Source organism: Schistocerca serialis, chromosome 9, assembly GCF_023864345.2.
Source record: "Schistocerca serialis cubense isolate TAMUIC-IGC-003099 chromosome 9, iqSchSeri2.2, whole genome shotgun sequence".
NCBI lineage: Eukaryota > Metazoa > Arthropoda > Insecta > Orthoptera > Acrididae > Schistocerca > Schistocerca serialis.
The window spans coordinates 324,919,917-324,938,755 of record NC_064646.1 but is presented as its reverse complement, the minus strand read 5'-3'; the positions used below and the strand labels follow the sequence as shown (position 1 = coordinate 324,938,755).

The window sequence follows — 18,839 nt, the reverse complement described above, 5'->3', positions numbered from 1 at the left end:
TATGCAAAATTAATATGTTGCAGGTCCAGTATGAAGGCTTTGGGGTTCCTGTCGATGACCAGTGTTCTGACTGTAAAGGGTCCTTCTACCTGGTTCAGTGGTTACAGGGAGTGCGTGACTAGGACATGAAAAAGATTTATTAAAGACAAAAGTGTAAGCAATATAACTATTTCATCAGATTTAGTAATACATTTTATTTGACTTGAAAAAATCACGAAAAATTGTCTAGTTTTCACGCATTCAAACACGGCTACCCCCTTGAGGTTTGCAAATAAGTGATGATTACTGTGGATTTGGAAGTGATAAATTCCGGTGCAAAGTGAATAAAAATAAAAGGTGAAATTTTAAATTAATATACTTTCAATAATATTTCAATATATAGATCAATTTGAGAATAGTATTACTGAAAATTATTTCTGTTGTGATACAGAGAAAGCTGAAACCTTTGGCAAACTGATCCTACGATATTTATAATTCTTAATTTTAAAGTTCATTTCTGATTTTTTTGTACTGTATTTCTATATCTAGTAATCTAATATTTTCAACTGAATTGAGATTATGTCATAAAATTAATTTGGTCACAGAATATCTCTCACCTAAACACTCCAATAGATTTTATACTTCCGTAGCTGAAAAAGATAAACTGCACATGGTTTGTGTTTTCATTAGTTTTCTATGAACATCCAGTTCATTTGAGATCACAGTAAAAATAAACATGCAAAAAATTTTAAATATATTGGTGTACCACACTAAAAAGTACTCTTGAATGCTCAAAAGTCATCTCTAGTAGCCTTAAATCCACTGAAGTATTTAACAATACCCTAATTTTTCTTTATACAACATAGTGAACATTCCAAAACATCTGAGAATGTTAAAAAATTCAGGAACTTACTAAAACATTCTAAAATCTAGAACATTTGAGAATCGCATACAACATTCAAAAATATTAATTAACCCTGAAAGATGTTCATAAAAGATTAGCAACACAGATAAATCTCAAACTTTTTTCCTTCAAATGTACATTGATGTGAAGAGATGGAAGATGTTTTGGTAACCACCACAGTGTGATAGTGACCACTTCAAACGCTCATATTTCCAGAAACAGCTACCACCACACAAGCACTATAGTATGCAGGGTAGCATGTGACGGAAACACCAGCGACTGGAAGTAAAATGTGCTAATATATAGAAATTATAAAGCTTATCTACACAGATGCATTTAATTTAATGAAAGAAAAGTATGTTTTGTTTTCTCTATATTTCATACTTAATTAACTTATTCCCAACCCTCAAGTCACTGACCATGAGGAAAGCCTAATTCTTTCAAACTGATACATCAGATTGGTAGATACAAGCAAATCCTTAGAATAACTGCTGGTTTTTCTTTATATTTTCCTGGTAGTATCTTTGCTTCAGTTATACTGTTTGATAATTGTCATGACCATTTCACTATCGACAGTTACTTTATTTCTTACTGCAAGAATGGTTCTTTCAAACAACCAACAATGTTCAGAAAAACTATTAATTCATTCAGGCTATTGACAATGTTCCATAAATCATTTGTAAGTTGGATTTGACCTGTTATGCAATCAACTGGGTGAGTGCCTTCACTAACTTGTAAGAGTTTTTCGACAGAACGTTTCGCTTCTTCATCATAGTCCATATCATGCTTGTTCTTAATTTACTTTCTTCATTCCAGGGTAAATAAATGATTTCTTCAAACATGCATTGATTTCATACACTGGAGTTAGTTTTGCAATAACTGGCAATGTTTGCCGAAAATGCCCAGAATGTGTGAGTAATGTACCTCCAGTTAATTCTGGATTACCTCTGTATCTAGAAGAGTCTCGAATTTCGAATTTTATGGAAGATTCTATAACATTCTTGGATATTCTACAACTTTTTCCAGCATTCTCAAACATTTTGGAAGGAGACTTCTGACTAGTCTCACACTCAATTTCAAGCTGCTTCACTGTCTTCCTATAAGAAGTTCATTAGTGTGATGCCGTCTTTTGACACTCATATCTTCGAACTTTACCCCTGCAGTTCCAAACGAACCTTTTCCTGGATGATTGATGGAGGGTTACTGCACTGTATAACCCTCACTGGGCTGCAGGAGTGTGTGATGAAACTCCAGTACCATGTGCAAACAAACCACATTTACGTTTATTATGTCATCATGAACAAATGCCTTCTTTAGACACCTATCTCTTCATAACCAATCCCTGTTGTTCCAATGTAAAACCTTCTTTGTGGATGGGGGGTGGAGGGCTATCACACCATATAATCCCAATGTGGCTGCGAAATTCACTTGCAAAGTTTTAGTGACACACCACACTTAAATTTAGTATGCATACTGATTAAACTGAATTTGTGATGGATGTGTAAGCCCAGTGTTGAAGAAATAAACCTATGCTTTATTATTCATCATTTTTGTAGTTTTGAAGTTCAAAGCAGTGTTATACTCACTATTTTTAATTTCAGTATCTCTTAGCTGATTATGAGTATCAAATACAACATTGCACATTGTACATTAGATTGTAAGAAGAAAATATGAAGTTGCCAGACTTTTAGTGATAAAAGATTAGCTCTGACTGGAGTTCAGTGGGGTAAGAAGTCCATCATAACTTATTTTATGGAACCATTTTAGCATTTGCTTGAAGTGATTTAGGGGAAACCCTAGACACTAAATACCTAAATTGCCTGAAAAGAAGTTTAAAACAATCTCCATGCAAATGTTGATTTATCTGGCTTGGTGTCAGATTTTATATTCATCAAGTGTTTAGAAAATGGGGAGATCTTTCACTGAAATAGACTAATTTTATCTTAATGGTCACAGCAAAGTGAATATAAGCATTGTACAGGGATAAAAATCATATGTAGGTATATTTAGGAAGATTTTACTTGTTATTCCTACTTATTTTCTTCTAAAATTCTGAAGACATTTGTTATCTATAAATTTTGAAATTTTATCCATATTTGCCATTTATTCATAATCATTATCATATGCAATCCGTTGTGTCATATTATTCAATTTATTTACTACCTCCTTTACTTACAATGACTATCTATCGTAAATGGCTGAGTTTAGTTGTTAATTTGAAACTGTCTGGTGTTTTAACATATTCACACTTGAAGGTGCAGGTAAATCACCATTATGATAACATCATAATATTCAATATTTTGGTCAACAAGATGTAGGAGGAACTTCAGATATCTATCATTAATATGAACAAGTTACAGAACCATAGAATATGTGCAGCATTTATAAATGATTTATTATCTTGAACAGAAAGTGGTAATACAGATGACACACCTAACTGCAGCTGTTTTTGGCTGGTTGAAATCTATTATGTCATGCACATATACTTAAGTGTTCTGTTGACAACATAATTGAGTCATAAGTTATGAATGTCGCAGTTGACTGAACTTAACAACTGTGTGTACATTGCCAGCCAAATGCCACAAAAATTTTCTAACAGGGACTCAGACATGTACTTCCCTCTCACACTATTCTGTACCAAATGATTAACAGAAAAAACTCACCTGTGCTTTGGTTTATACAGAACATAAAACAAAAAATGATTAAGTACAAAACTAGAGATATTAAATTTTAATGTCAAGATATATCCAGAAATTTTTCCAAGCATTATGGAATTTGAAAAGAAGCTTAATGAAATAATGTAACTAGTGCACACAAACAACACCAGGACACATCATGAAAGTTCTCTATATCATCACAAGAAACATGAAGTGTTAATACAAAGAAAGTGAAACATGCTTACAATGCTTTTAAATTACTTTTTATTAAACATTTTACTAAAACATTTTCTATCATGCTAAAGTAGTTATTACAGTTTCTGGCAAAGGGCTGACATTCCTTATGTAGGATGATTACAAAATTTCCAGAGAATTCAGAGTTAATGAAGAAAGAGGACTGAAAGCAGAACATTGGTTGTGTATAGAAGATTCTGTAGCGAATCCTTAGGTGTTATTCGACTGTTCGTGGCGTCTCCCTTAACAATAATCTGACTAAAAGTAATGTGACTGTTTGTGTCTGTAGTATTGTGAGGTCCCAGTACAGGTCTCAAGGTTACTACTACCCCAGATAGAAGGCAGTTGCTTGCCAACAAAGAGCGCGTCAGCTCTGGTATGGAGAAGTGTTCTGGTGATTGGAAAAGCTTGACACTATTTCTGGCATACTCTGGGATTATTTCTGCCAAAGAATACTACAGAAGTTGTTTCTCATTCTTCTCAAACTGAGCCATGCTCTGTCTCTAACAAACTCATTGCCTGTGGGATGTCATGTTGGTAAACAGAAAAGCAAAGAAGAGGAAAAAGGAGGAGGTAAGAGAGAACAGTTGCCTACTGACAACTCTTTGTACCTCGTATCTCCACTACTCCTGAGGGAGTTACAAAGTTTGCAATGCAGTTACGAGAGTTATCAGGGCTAGAGAGCAGAAGCAGCACTCCGTAGTGGGGGTGGTGTTTGCGTCGAGTCTTCACTGGTTTCCACCACAGCTGCAGCAGTGGAAGGCGGTGCAGACTGTTCTGGGTCGTCGTTGCTGGTACTGTCATCTGGTGAGCTGGCGGGCGGCGCTCGAGGTGGCACAGCTGCAAAAGAAACATTCTTCACTCCATGATCAATGAGGTTTCAACCAGTGTTATGGTGGGCAAATGTCGCAACGTTCATCACAGTTTACAACAGAAGTGTCAATAAGTAGGGAAACAAAACAAATATTGGTCTAGTGCAAGGACAGGGTTTTTCTAGATGATTTATTCACTTTCGAAAATCAATATGTATGGAAGTAGAAATACAAAATGGGCTCGCACACTTAAGGTTCTGCACAAAATTAATAATATATATATATATATATATATATATATATATATATATATATATATATATATACATATACAGGGTATTTCTAGATGATTTATCCACTTTCGAAAATTCGTATGTATTCAAGTACAAATACAAAGTGATCAAGCCTTATGTAAATGAAAAGAGGAAGTTTCAAAGTTTTTGGCAGGTGGCGCGGACAGGCGGTGATGGTGATAAGGCGACTGTGGAGCATAAGGATTTCTGCGTTCTCGAGTTCACGAAAAGTGAGTCGCAAATTACAGAGCAGCAGGCATTTCATACCAGATTCGGTATTGAACCATCGATTCGCTAAATCATTAGCCATTAGTTTAAGCAATTTTAATAGACTGGGACCGTGCACAAACAAAAAAGCACAGGGTGACCACGTGTCTCAGAGGATGATGTCCGACGGATTCAAGATAATTTTGTGCGCAGTCCCAGTAAATCTATCAATCGAGAACTTGGAATACCCCAACCAACCGCACGGAAAGTTCTGAGACTGCATTTTCTGTACAAGCCCTACCGATTACAGCTTGTGCAGGCTCGCAAACGCAATGACAAAGAGAAGTGTCTCGCATTTTGTTGTTATGTGCTAACAAAGATAGAGGATAATGTATTTCTACAGCGTGTAATTTTTAGCGATGAAGCGATGTTCCAACTTAGTGGAAAAGTTAACAGACGCAGTGTTCGCACATGGGGTTTGGAAAATCCACATTCACCATTGCAACACGAAAGAGACTCACCAAAGATCAACGTGTTCTGTACCATATCCTGTACAAAGGTGTATGGACATTTTTCCTTGTGGAAAGAACCGCAACGAGAGTCGTGTACCTGGACATGTTGAAACAAAGACTGTTCCCTCACATTATGGAAGTTTCCCAGAACTTCATCTTCCAACAGGATGGAGCTCCATTCCATTGACACCGTGATGTACGAAGCTTTTTGAATGGTAAGCTTCCTAAGTGCTGGATCGGTCACAGGGGACTTGAGGACCTGGCTCGGCACTTCTGGCCACCGAGATCTCCTGATCTCACACCTGCGACTATTTCTTATGGGGTTATGTAAAGGAAGCTGTTTATGTCCCGCCTGTACCAACCACTCTGAGAGATCTGCGGAACCGTATCACTGCTGCCGTGCAATCACTATAAGCTGATACAGTTTCATGTGTGTAAAAAGTAATTAATTACAAATTAATGAATTTATTAAATTGATATCAAACATTATGAAAACAAACTTTGAAACTTACTCTTTTCATTGGTATAAAGCTTGTTCATTTTGGATTTGTACTTGAATAAATACGAAGTCGTGAAAATGGGTCCATCATTTATCATCCCTCTTGAGAATCGAGAATCTCAATGATTTTTACTCTTATTGGAATTGATACTGGCAGAATACTAGTCCTGAGAATTCCAAGAGCGTATCAAAATCTCTACAGTAGTCACAAGGTCTACACGCAATCTCCTTTATAGCTGAGCTATATTTTGCTAAAAGTCTCCCAATAAACTGAAGTCGGCCATTAGCCTTCCCTGCTACCGTCCTTACGTGCTCATTCCATTACATATTGCTCTGTAAGTTACACATAGATATTTAATAGTCGTGACGGTGTCGAGCAGCACACCACCAATGCTGTTTTCGAACCTTACGGGTCTGTGTTTCCTACTCACCTGCATTAATTTACATTTTTCGACATTTAGAGCAAGCTGCCATTCATTTAATCAACTAGGTTTTCTGTCAAGGTCATCTTGTATCTTTCTGCAGCCACTCATCTTTGACACCTTCCTGTACACTACAGCATCTTCAGCAAACAGCTACAGATTACTACTCATCCTATTCATCAGATTATTTATGAGGTCTGTTCAAAAAACTCCAGAACATTAGTAATATCGCACCAATGGTGTATTGGAACCAAATGTGGTTGGCATCCCTGTACACGTCTGTGTTTAATGCATAACTGCCGGAAGTTTCATTGTTGTAAGTCTGTTAGTTATTGTTCAGTACTGTATTGAGTAGTACATTGCATCTCACAGTTTGGCCCCAGCGGACCTCTTTTTTTTCAAAGTTGAAAACTCTGTTGAAAGGACGTAGATTTGCAACGATAGACGAGATAAAAGAAAATTCACAGACGGCGCTTCGCGTGATACAGCAATAAGTGTACCAAAACTGCTTCCAGAGGTGGAAATGGAGTTGGAAGAGGTGTATCAGCTACGGGGGAGAGTATTTCGAAGGAGACCATGCACAATAAGTAAAAGGTAAGCGTAGAAAAAAATTGTGGACAAAGTTCCGGAATTTTTTGAAGAGACCTCGAGGGTATATACAGAATAGGAGTGGGGTATCCCTGACGGTACCCTTATTTCTGATGAACACTCGCTGTCGAGGACAACTTACTGGTTTTCAGCACTTAAGAAGTCTGCAGTTCACTCAGCACATATCCGAGAATATATTCCGTATACTCTACCTGCGTTAACAATCTGCAGTGGGTCACCATGACAAATACTTTCCGGAAATCTATAAATATGGAATCTGCATGTTTCTCTTCATCCCTGGTTTGCAGGACATCGTGCGGGAATAAGAGAAGCAGTTTCATAAGTGAGATAATTTCTAAATCAGTGCTGATTTGTGGACAGAAGCTTTTCCGTCTCAAGGAAATTTTTCATATTCTGACTCAGAACATGTTCAAGAATTTTGCAGGAAACCGTCGTTAAGGGTACTGGCCCGCAATTTTTCGGGCCCGTTCTTTTAACACAGGAGATATTTGAGTTTTTTTCCCAGTCGCTTGGGACATACTCCCAAATCACCTACAAATTTAATCTGTGTTGCACATGCACGATAAGAAAATTTTGTTAATTGATGAGCTTCCTGACATAATTTTCAAGGGAAGGAGTGCAGATTATGTAGAACTTCTGGTCACTTGCAAAGACTTGTCTGGCCTACCATGATAACAACATACTCTCTTTTGGTGTATGTTGCTAAGTTCTTCGTGGCTTTTCGGTTCCTGTGCCTCATACTGTAAAATCGGAAACCTTACGGGATTGCTTTGTTGTTCATCTGTCTGTCTATCTGTCTTTCCGATTGTTAAGAACCCTTTCCCTGAGGAACGGGTAGACACTTCAAGTCCATATTAGTGTCACGTATTAAGGTCTATGGTTCCTGTGTGTGTGTGTGTGTGGTTTGAGGTTTTCGGGCGCTAAACAGCGTGGTCATCAGCGCCCATACGCATAGAAACAGGAACTCATGCAGTGAAGGGATGAAGACAGACAGCGAACAAGGAGAACGTCTAAAAGACACAGACCCGACGCAGTTACAAATCCTCACATACAGAGGCAAAACAAGAGGAGAAGAAACGCACTAAAAAAGGAAAGGAAACACAAGGAAAAGAGAACAGAAATCGAAGTGAAACAAGTAGGTAATCGTGACTGGCGGACCTCTTACCTAAAGCCTGGGTGAGCCAGTCACCCAGCAGCACATTAAAACCCTCTCCCTAAAATCCGAGGCAACAAATTGGACAGGACACAAAACCGTAAGACCTTAACCACAGTCGTTGCGTCGTCTTGCAAAATAGAGGGCAAATCCGGTGGCAAGGAAACCACCGCCCTCTGGTCAGAGAATAAAGGACAGTCAAGTAAAATGTGGCGGACAGTTATCTGGACGCCACAAGCACTACAGATTGGGGGGTCCTCCCGCCGGAGTAAAAAACCGTGCGTTAAGGGACTGTGCCCGATGCGGAGGCGGGTGAGGAGAACCTCATCCCGCCTGCATGTCTGGTAGGATGTACGCCATGGCCGCGTGGTGGCCTTGACCAGACGCAGCTTATTTTCACCGACTGCCAGCCACTCCTCTTCCCATTGACGCATAACACGAGAACGCAAAAGGGAGGTAACAGCATGGAGGGGGACGGTTCCTCGGAAGCTTAAAAATTTTAAGCTTCTAAGTCACTTCAGTCAAAAGATACGGCCATTTATGTCACATATTTTGGTATACACTCATCAAAACGTACAGGGTGCCCTTAGAATCATGAGAATCAAGGAAAAAGTCTGAAAACTGTTAAGGTGCAGTTCTGTTACACGCACAGTGGTCTAGAGGTAGCGTCTTTGTTTCATAATCAAAATGTGGTCTGCCCTGCGTTCGAAAACCGCCACCGCTTAAATTTTGATTAATAATCAGCATTTGCGCCCGAAGACTTCCGGCTTAAGAAGTCACCCACATTCTGCCAAACCCTTGTCAAAGAGGGCGGAGGAGCGGACAGAGGTTCAGGGCACTCTCTTGCCCTTCGGGTGGGAAAATGCCCCTAAAGGCAGAATAATCAACTGATCAACTGCAGAAGGCAATGAAAACCACTGCATTAAAGACACACAATGTGTATCCACATGGAATGTGGCCCGTAATTGAAAAAGTATCATGATGATCTCTCCATTGGCAAAAAATTCCGGAATAGTTCCCCATTCGAATCTCTGGGAGGGTACTGCCAAGTGGGAGGTGACAATGACAAAAAGTTTGAATAAACAACGGAAGGATAACTTTCTACGGGTCGGGGCGTGGCACGTCAGAAGCATGAATGTGGTTGGAAAAATGGAAAATCTGAAAAGGGAAATTCAAAGGATCAATCTAGATATAGTAGGGTTCAGTGAGGTGAAATGGAAGGAAGACAGATGAGACTTGAACGCAACTGTAGGGGAAGGACTACAAGAAAATGTTACAGGAGAATATGGACATTGGAAAAAGAATGAGAGGAGAGAAAGAATATTTGAGTTTTGTAATAAATTTCAGCTAGCAATAGCGAATACTCTGTTTAACAATCACAAGAGAAGGAGGTATACTTGAAAGATTTCAATTAGATTACATCAAGGTCAGACAGAGATTCCGAAATCAAATGCTGGTTTGTAAAGCGTACCCAGGAGCAGATAGAGATTCAGATCACAATTCAGTCACGTGACAGTTTAAGAAATCTGTCAGGAAGAATCAATATGCAAAGAAGTGGGATACAAAAGTACTAAGGAATGACGGGATAGGCTTGAAGTTCTCTAAGGCTATAGATACAACTGTAAGGAACAGCTCAGCAGGCAGTACAGTTGTAAAGGAATAGACATCTCTAAAAAGAGAAATCTCAGAATTTGGAAAGAAAAACATTGATACAAAGAAGGTAATTGCGAAGAAACCATGGATAACAGAAGAAATGCTTCATTTCATCGATGAACGAAGGATGTACAAACATGTGAAGGGAAATTCAGGAATACGGAAATATAAGTCGCTGAGGAATGAAATTAATAGGAAGTGCAGGGAAGCTAAGATGAAATGGTTGCAAGAAAAATGTGAAGAAAGCGAAAAAGATATGAATGTTGGAAGGAATGACTCAGCATATAGAAAAGTCAAAACAACCTTCGGTGAAATTAAAAGCAAGGGTGGTGGCATTAAGACTGCAATGGGAATTCCACTGTTAAATGTAGAGGAGAGAGCGGATAGGTGAAAAGAGTACATTCAAGGCCTCTATGAGGTGGATGGTTCGTCTGATGTAATAGAAGAAGAAGCTGCAGTCGATTTAGAAGAGATAGGGGATCAAGTATTAGAATCAAAATTTAAGGAGCTTTGGAGAACTTCGCATCACGTAAGGGATGAATAATATTACATCAGAATTTCTATAATCATTAAGGAGAGTGGCAACAAAACGACTATTGACGTTAGTGAGGAGCAATATACCGCCTGAGTTTCGGAAAAATATCATCCACACAATTCCGAAGGCTGCAAGAGATGACAAGTGCGAGAATTATAGCACATTCAGCATCCAAGTTGCTGAGAAGAATAATGTACAGAAGAATGGAAAAGAAAATTGAGCATGTGTTAGATGACGATCAGTTTGACTTCAGGAAAGGTAAAGGCACGAGAGAGGCGATTCTGAAGTTGCGGTTGATAATGGAAGCAAGATTAAAGAAGACACGTTCGTAGGATTTGTCAACCTAGAAAAAGCGTTCGACAATGTAAAACAGTCCAAGATATTCGAAATTCTGAGAAAAAGAGGGGTAAACTGTAGGGAGAGACCTGCAATATACAATATGTGCGAGAAGCAAGAGGGAATAATAGGAATGGGCGACCAAGAACGAAATGCTCGATTTAGAAAGGGTGTAACATATGAATGATGTTTTCCACCTCTTCTGTTCAGTCTGTACATCGAAGAAGTAACTATGGAAATAAAAGAAAGGTTCAGGAGTAGAATGAGAATTCAAGCTGAAACGATATGAATGATACGATTCGCTGATGACATTGCGATCCTAAATGAAAGTGAAGAAGAATTACATGATCTGCTGAATGGAATGGACAGTATAATGAATACGGAATATGGATGGAGAGTAAATCGAAGAAAGACGAAAGTAATGAGAACTAGCAAAAGTGAGAGCAGCGAGAAACTTAACGTCATGATTGATGGTCACGAAGTAGATGAAGTTAAGGAATTCTGTTACCTAGGCAGCAAAATAACCAATGACGGATGAAGCAAGGAGGACATCGAAAGCAGTGGCAAAAAGGACATTCCTAGCCACGAGAAGTCTACTATTATCAAACATAGGTCTTGAGGAAGAAATTTCCGCGCATGTGTGTTTTTAGCACAGCATTATATGGTAGTGAAACATGGACTGTGGGAAAACCGGAACAGAAGAGAATCGAAGCATTTGAGATGTGGTGCTACAGACGAATGTTGTGACTATTACAGCACCATGTATCACAAAGCGAAAAAAGTGGTCCAACTAAAACATTCATATTTCTTTACGTACTACACGAACATGTAATAAAAAATGGGGGTTCGTATTTAAAAACGTTTGACCTATGGCAGCGCCATCTAGCGGGCCAACCATAGCGCCATTTGGTTTGCCCCTTCAAGCTAGACAAGTTTCGTTCTTTGTAGTGTTTTGGTTTGACGCTTATTTCGTGAGATCAATGGACCACCCTGTATGTGCGCGTCGAATAGTAGTGATACAAGGTACCCTCCCCCACGCACCGTATAGTGGCTTGCGGAGTTTGTGTGCAAATGTAGATACATTCAGGGTGCGGAATTTAGTATACAGAGCTACCACATATGGCCTTAAACCCAACTGGGTATCGAGTCGAGCTGATCTTGGCAGACAGATATGAGAAGGTCATTCCACACTGCTTCATCCGTCTCTGCCCGAGTTCGTCCGTTGTAGCGGCTGCTGAATGGTGCTTTGGCTGTACCTCGGCATCCACTGGGTGATACATGCGGATAATGTGTGGCCTAGGACAACAGTCGAGAACCCTCTGTATCGATGTAGCCTAGGACAGCTTGGGAAGATAACTCACAGTCATTTTGAAAATAGGGCACGTAAATCGGCCTTAACGCGTCAGAAATCGTACAGCTGCTATCTAAACAAGCTGCTCTGTTAACCAAGATTGACCGTATCGTGTACCCAGTGAGACCCTGTACCATCGTGCCAGATGCTGGGGTCAAAGGAGGGTGACGAATTTAATCTAGCAATGTTCGTTCTCCTCAGAGTCTCTACAAACGGATACAGGATCTAAATCCAATGAGAGGCTTTAACTGGACATAGCATACCTGAAGAAATTGGTGTTCTCTCTTCCTGACCAAATCTGGTCTACTGTCAGGCTAGATGCCGTGCCGTGCGTGTAACACTGAACACTGTATGAGATGATGTATCCTTGGGGGAGGGGGGGGGGGGAGCAACTAATTGCTGTGTTTGTCCAGTTCTCTTTACAGTTTTTGTTGACTGCCTTGAGTCATGGCTCTACCTTCATTTCTTCCAATTATTTTAATAACGAATTCCTAACCAGATTGTATTGTAACTCGTATAAAATCTGTGTGGGGCATAAGAGGTGCAACAACCACTGCAGGCTCCAATAAGTGGGAGAGCTCCATTTCAATGTGAAATTTCCAGAGTTTAGTTGCCGTCCATTGTGACCGAGCGGTTCTAGGCGCTTCAGTCCGGAACCGCGCTACTGTTATGGTCGCAGGTTCGAATCCTGCCTCGGGCATGGATGTGTGTGATGATGTCCTTAGGTTAGTTAGGTTTAAGTAGTTCTAAGTCTAGGGGACTGATGACCTCAGATGTTAAATCCCACAGTGCTTAGAGCCATTTGAACCATCTGAGCCAGAGTTTAGTTACGCTGAAGATGTTGAGAGGCAGTGGAGAAACCTTGAGACGTACCTGTGGTGGCTGGAGGCGAGTCCTGCACGCTAACGGCTTCCGCTGTGGTCGTGCTTGTAGTCGTGGTGGTTGTCGTGGTGGTCGTCTCCGATTCTACCCCCTCCACTGCAGCGGCGGTCGGCGCAGCACTGGATTGTTCTTGCTCTGCCGGAGGGCTGAAGCACAAAGGGACGTATGCAACGCCATTGCCCATCAAGATACAACCCCACGCCCGAGAACTTGGACAAATAAGCCATGCCTTTTATTCTGAAAAAGTGTGACCTCACATTGGGGTCCGCAATGGGTGCGGGAGGGTATCTAGAATGAGACACTGCCTCCTCCTGGAATCTAGGATAATTGTAACTTCTTAATCATTACGCAATTCTCATGCATTTCTGAAAATGATTTGCTAAAAATACCGAATTAACATTTCAGACTAAAAATTGTAATTTTCCACTTTTCGGCGAATTCAGATCCTTATGAAACTATATACAACAGAAAATTTGAGGTTAGATATGGATTTAATGTGCGAAAGATCACAAGAGTACGATATTACTTGAAAAAGTAATCAAAGCATATTTTGTTCATTTTCTTGTGTTATTCAATATTCTAACGTAGAGAGAATCTTTATGGTTTAAGTTTTTTTAAAAAATTATAACTGAAATAAGATCTTTTGGATAACTGAGAACGCAGTTTTCTATTAAGTTACAACTGAAGCAATTAGTAAAAGTAGTGTTGCTATTGCTTCAGGAGTAAATAATAATCTACAAGTAGCTATTTCATTTATAATTAAATTAGTGCAGCATGAATGGCAAATACGTGAGGTTGTGTATGCCCCAGCCCACAGACCACAAGCAGTCGTCGTTCGGCTATACTACTACTCCGATGACGTCACCAAAGTGCACCTAGGCAACACCTGGGAGATATCGGTAGAATACGCAGCTAACGCACTTCCGCTCTGCACATGTACATGACTCTAGGAAATCGCGTTCATTCTTAAATTTTCTCACTTTTTCGTTTTTAACTGGAAAATTTTCTTTTTATTCAGAGAAACGTGGCGTACCTGTGCACTAGCCACCACCTTTCTTGAAACTTCCTGGCAGGAAGTTTCATGTCAGCGCACACTCCGCTGCAGAGTGAAAATCTCATTTTGCACCACCTTTCTTAATTGAAGAAAAGGACGTTTTCAGGAGGGCGCATAGTTTGACACACTGTTTGTTGTGGATGCCAGTGCATTAATTACATTTCATGCCGTCGTCTGATTCTAGAAATTGATGGGACTTTTAAGACCCATCGGGCAGGAAACAATTAAGCAGCTGTTGCTGTTCCTGCTTTTTCCTGGGATTGGATTGTATGGCCTGTCGGTGTGGTTTTTCTTTTCTCGATGTCAGTTGGTGATTTCTTCATCTTTTGCTGCATGGCGTGACTGTAGTCCGATTAAAATCTGTCACTTGGTGCCGAAGCGTTGTCATATCGGCTACCGTTCGGTTAAAGGCGACACGCTAGCATGGCGGGCCACTTCAGAAGCACTGAGAAACTGTTCATGAGCAACGTTGGAAGATGCTGCTATCAGCTATGGCAGTACAGTTGATTTTAAATGAGCGATGACTCAACTGAGGCAGACAACGCATTTTGTAGCCCTGAGCTTATAGTTTTGTTCTAACCTAACCACAATCTCTTGATGTGCAATGTATCTGACAAAACGGCGGTCAGCAATCTACGGTAGAACTATTGATCATATTCGCTTTGGTCGCGGCGGTTAAAGCTGATCCGTACAGGCAAACTCAAGATACAAAAAGTTCAGTTTGAGCCCTAAAAGCGAAATGTAACATTTCGCTTTCGGAACGTGAGTTAACACGATTAGCGGTCAATGAGTAGTCTTGATTGGAACTCATTTGCAAGTTATAGGCGACACAGGGAGATTCCAAACGAAAAACGAATGAAAGGAAGAAAAATGAGAGCAATTAAAAAGTCAATAACACGACGAAAATGACGCGACGAAAGATTAACAATGAAAAAAATTGCATTGAAACCAGTTAATTGAAAATAACAATAACCATTCATTTTGATACAGATTTAAAAATGAAAGACTATTACCGCTTGACCGTATACGAAGCCACGACCTGTTGCAGCTCACACTGTAAAATTACCACTGTGCTAACCATCTGTTGTTGTCTTCACAAAGTTCGGTTTCATGTCATGTCGTAAAAGTTTAACTGCCGTAAGCCGATCTCTGTGATAATAGAATATGCGGAGCCGAATAGCGTGTTGTGCGAAGAATCCAGCAGCCTTTGGCTAGTAATATGTACGAAATGTACATTTCCAGAATTAACTTTACACTCTGCAGCGGAGTGTGCGCTGCTACGAACCTTGCCAGGAGTTTAAAACTGTGTGTCGGACCGAGGTATGAACTCGGGAACTTTGCCTTTTGCGGGCAAGTCCTCTACCGACTTTTTTTTAAAATCTTATTTTGTTCCGGGGGGGGGGGGGGGGTTGTCCCATGACACCCCTTTAAGTTCATCGTTGATCCATTTACTCAGTTTTTTTTTTATTACAGAGGGCAGCTAACCCTCCGACCGAACCCGCTGAGCTACAGTGCCGGCAGTACCGACTGAGGTACCCTAGCACGACGCACGACACGTCCCAACAGCTTCACTTCTGCCAGTACCTCGTCTACTACCTTCCGAAACTTCACAGAAGCTCTTCTGCGATCGCAGCAGACCTAGCACTCCTGGAAGAAAGGATATTGCGAAGACATGGCTTAATCACAGCCTAGGGGATGTTTCCAGAATGAAATTTTCAATCTGCAGCGAAGTGTGCGCTGATATAAAACTTCCTGGCAGATTAAAACTGTGTACCGAACCGGGACTCGAGACAGGAAGTTTCGAAATGTACATTGTCCCGTTACCATCTTCTTGTGTGTTTTGTTTTGGGTGTGTTTAGTACGTGTGATTAAACGCGAAATAAATGGGCCGGATACAGGTTTCGTAATTCAAACACAACAAGAAAAAAAAGAAAAGAATTAGAAGTGAACTGACCGCTTTTTGTGGCAGTTTGGGAATGGCGAACAGTTTAGGCGTGACGTTGAGCGCTCTGATTGGACGAAGACATCTCAAACATGTGAAGTGTCAACTATTAAGTAATTTTAATCAGGCTATACTCATGCAACAGATCACCTGCAGCACAATACCACCTGCCTCCTTTTCTACTCGTGGGTCCACCTCTCGTGGCACCTAGGGATATTTTTTTATCTTTTAATGTATACAACGGGGAAAAATTGAGATTAGGTGCAGATTTACAGCGTGAAAAACCACAAGTTTGATATTTGCTATAAAAGTGACCTAAACCTATTTTTTCGTCGGCCTCTGTTATTGACTATCATACCATAATGCCCGGTTGCTTTGTGATGTTGACTCTTTATGGACGAGCTTAAAAAATTTGTAACACTTCCAGTATCTTGTTGTATCTGTATAGTGAGGAACATTTACTCGCAGTTGCTACAAGTCGCCGATTTGTAATGCTTCAGATGAAAAGTGTAGGTAGTAAAGCCTTGTTGTAAAAGTATATAGAACTAGTTTATCAACAGCATATTGGGAGTGCTATACGGAGTGGACGCGTTTTATTCGACTGTTGATATTTAATATTACTGACCTTAAAAAAGTTGTGAACTTTTATAATTCTGATATATACATGGATAAAGTATTATTATGGTAGACATGAATGAAAAAGATTGTTATCGTTTTCTTTAAACGCTACGAATTTGTCAATTCGAAAGAAAACTGGTTATACAGGGTGTTACAAAAAGATACGGCCAAACTTTCAGGAAACATTCCTCACACACAAAGAAAGAAAATATGTTATGTGGACATGTGTCCGGAAACGCTTACTTTCCATGTTAGAGCTCATTTTATTACTTCTCTCCAAATCACATTAATCATGGAATGAAAACACACAGCAACAGAACGTACCAGCGTGACTTCAAACACTTTGTTACAGGAAATGTTCAAAATGTCCTCCGTTAGCGAGGATACATGCATCCACCCTCCGTCGCATGGAATCCCTGATGCGCTGATGCAGCCCTGGAGAATAGCGTATTGTATCACAGCCGTCCACAATACGAGCTCGAAGAGTCTCTACCGGGGTTGCGTAGACAAGAGCTTTCAAACGCCCCCATAAATGAAAGTCAAGAAGGTTGAGGTCAGGAGAGTGTGGAGGCCATGGAATTGGTCCGCCTCTACCAATCCATCGGTCACCGAATCTGTTGTTGAGAAGCGTACGAACACTTCGACTGAAATGTGCAGGAGCTCCATCGTGCATGAACCACATGTTGTGTCGTACTTGTAAAGGCACATGTTCTAGCAGCACAGGTAGAGTATCCCGTATGAAATCATGGCGGTGAATCGAGGAAGTACAGTACATACTGACGAAACTAAAATGAGCTCTAACATGGAAATTAAGCGTTACCGGACACACGTCCACATAACATATTTTCTTTCTTTGTGTGTGAGGAATGTTTCCTGAAAGTTTGGCCGTATCTTTTTGTATTATTATGGTAGACATGAATGAAAAAGATTGTTATCGTTTTCTTTAAACGCTACGAATTTGTCAATTCGAAAGAAAACTGGTTATACAGGGTGTTACAAAAAGATACGGCCAAACTTTCAGGAAACATTCCTCACACACAAAGAAAGAAAATATGTTATGTGGACATGTGTCCGGAAACGCTTACTTTCCATGTTAGAGCTCATTTTATTACTTCTCTCCAAATCACATTAATCATGGAATGAAAACACACAGCAACAGAACGTACCAGCGTGACTTCAAACACTTTGTTACAGGAAATGTTCAAAATGTCCTCCGTTAGCGAGGATACATGCATCCACCCTCCGTCGCATGGAATCCCTGATGCGCTGATGCAGCCCTGGAGAATAGCGTATTGTATCACAGCCGTCCACAATACGAGCTCGAAGAGTCTCTACCGGGGTTGCGTAGACAAGAGCTTTCAAACGCCCCCATAAATGAAAGTCAAGAAGGTTGAGGTCAGGAGAGTGTGGAGGCCATGGAATTGGTCCGCCTCTACCAATCCATCGGTCACCGAATCTGTTGTTGAGAAGCGTACGAACACTTCGACTGAAATGTGCAGGAGCTCCATCGTGCATGAACCACATGTTGTGTCGTACTTGTAAAGGCACATGTTCTAGCAGCACAGGTAGAGTATCCCGTATGAAATCATGGCGGTGAATCGAGGAAGTACAGTACATACTGACGAAACTAAAATGAGCTCTAACATGGAAATTAAGCGTTACCGGACACACGTCCACATAATATCTTTTCTTTATTTGTGTGTGAGGAATGTTTCCTGAAAGTTTGGCCGTACCTTTTTGTAACACCCTGTATATATTGAGAAGAGAGGCAGAAGAAAAATGTCGAACTGCAAGGGAGGGTCATCGACTATCTGCGAGAAGTGTAATGTTTATTTGTAGATAGAGAAGAAAAGGAAGTGTATTCTGGAATCCCACAAAGAATACGTCAAAAGTAACGAAATCTTGTATATTTTCAAATGTCAGAAAAGTATATCTGTGATTAATTATTCGGAAGCCAACATTTAATTAATCTGTACCACTAAATTCTTCCAATCAGAAATATGTAAAGTTATAAAATATATTATGTAAATATGAGCAACATCTGCTTTTATCAGAATATGTTTATTGTGAACATTAAGTAATTCCGTCCACAGAGGATTAAAAGAGATTTGGTTGAAACTGAGTCAAAAGCATTCCTAAAATCTTCTGAACCACTACATGCTTTAGTTCTCGACTTGGAAATGATCC

The 18,839-nt window shown here is 40.2% G+C and overlaps 1 protein-coding gene across 1 annotated transcript in view; it reads right to left on the bottom strand.

Annotated features, from left to right (window-relative positions):
- Positions 1-3,403: 3,403 nt before the first annotated feature.
- LOC126418987 (mucin-7-like) overlaps positions 3,404-18,839 on the bottom strand; it is a 159,672-nt gene continuing 144,236 nt past the window's right edge. Inside the window, exons 5-6 of the mRNA XM_050086033.1 lie at positions 13,030-13,184; positions 3,404-4,614 (exon numbers count right to left, since the gene is read on the bottom strand). Coding sequence (XP_049941990.1) covers positions 4,451-4,614; positions 13,030-13,184 — 319 coding nt within the window. The 3' untranslated portion in view covers positions 3,404-4,450. The remainder of the gene's footprint in view (positions 4,615-13,029; positions 13,185-18,839) is intronic.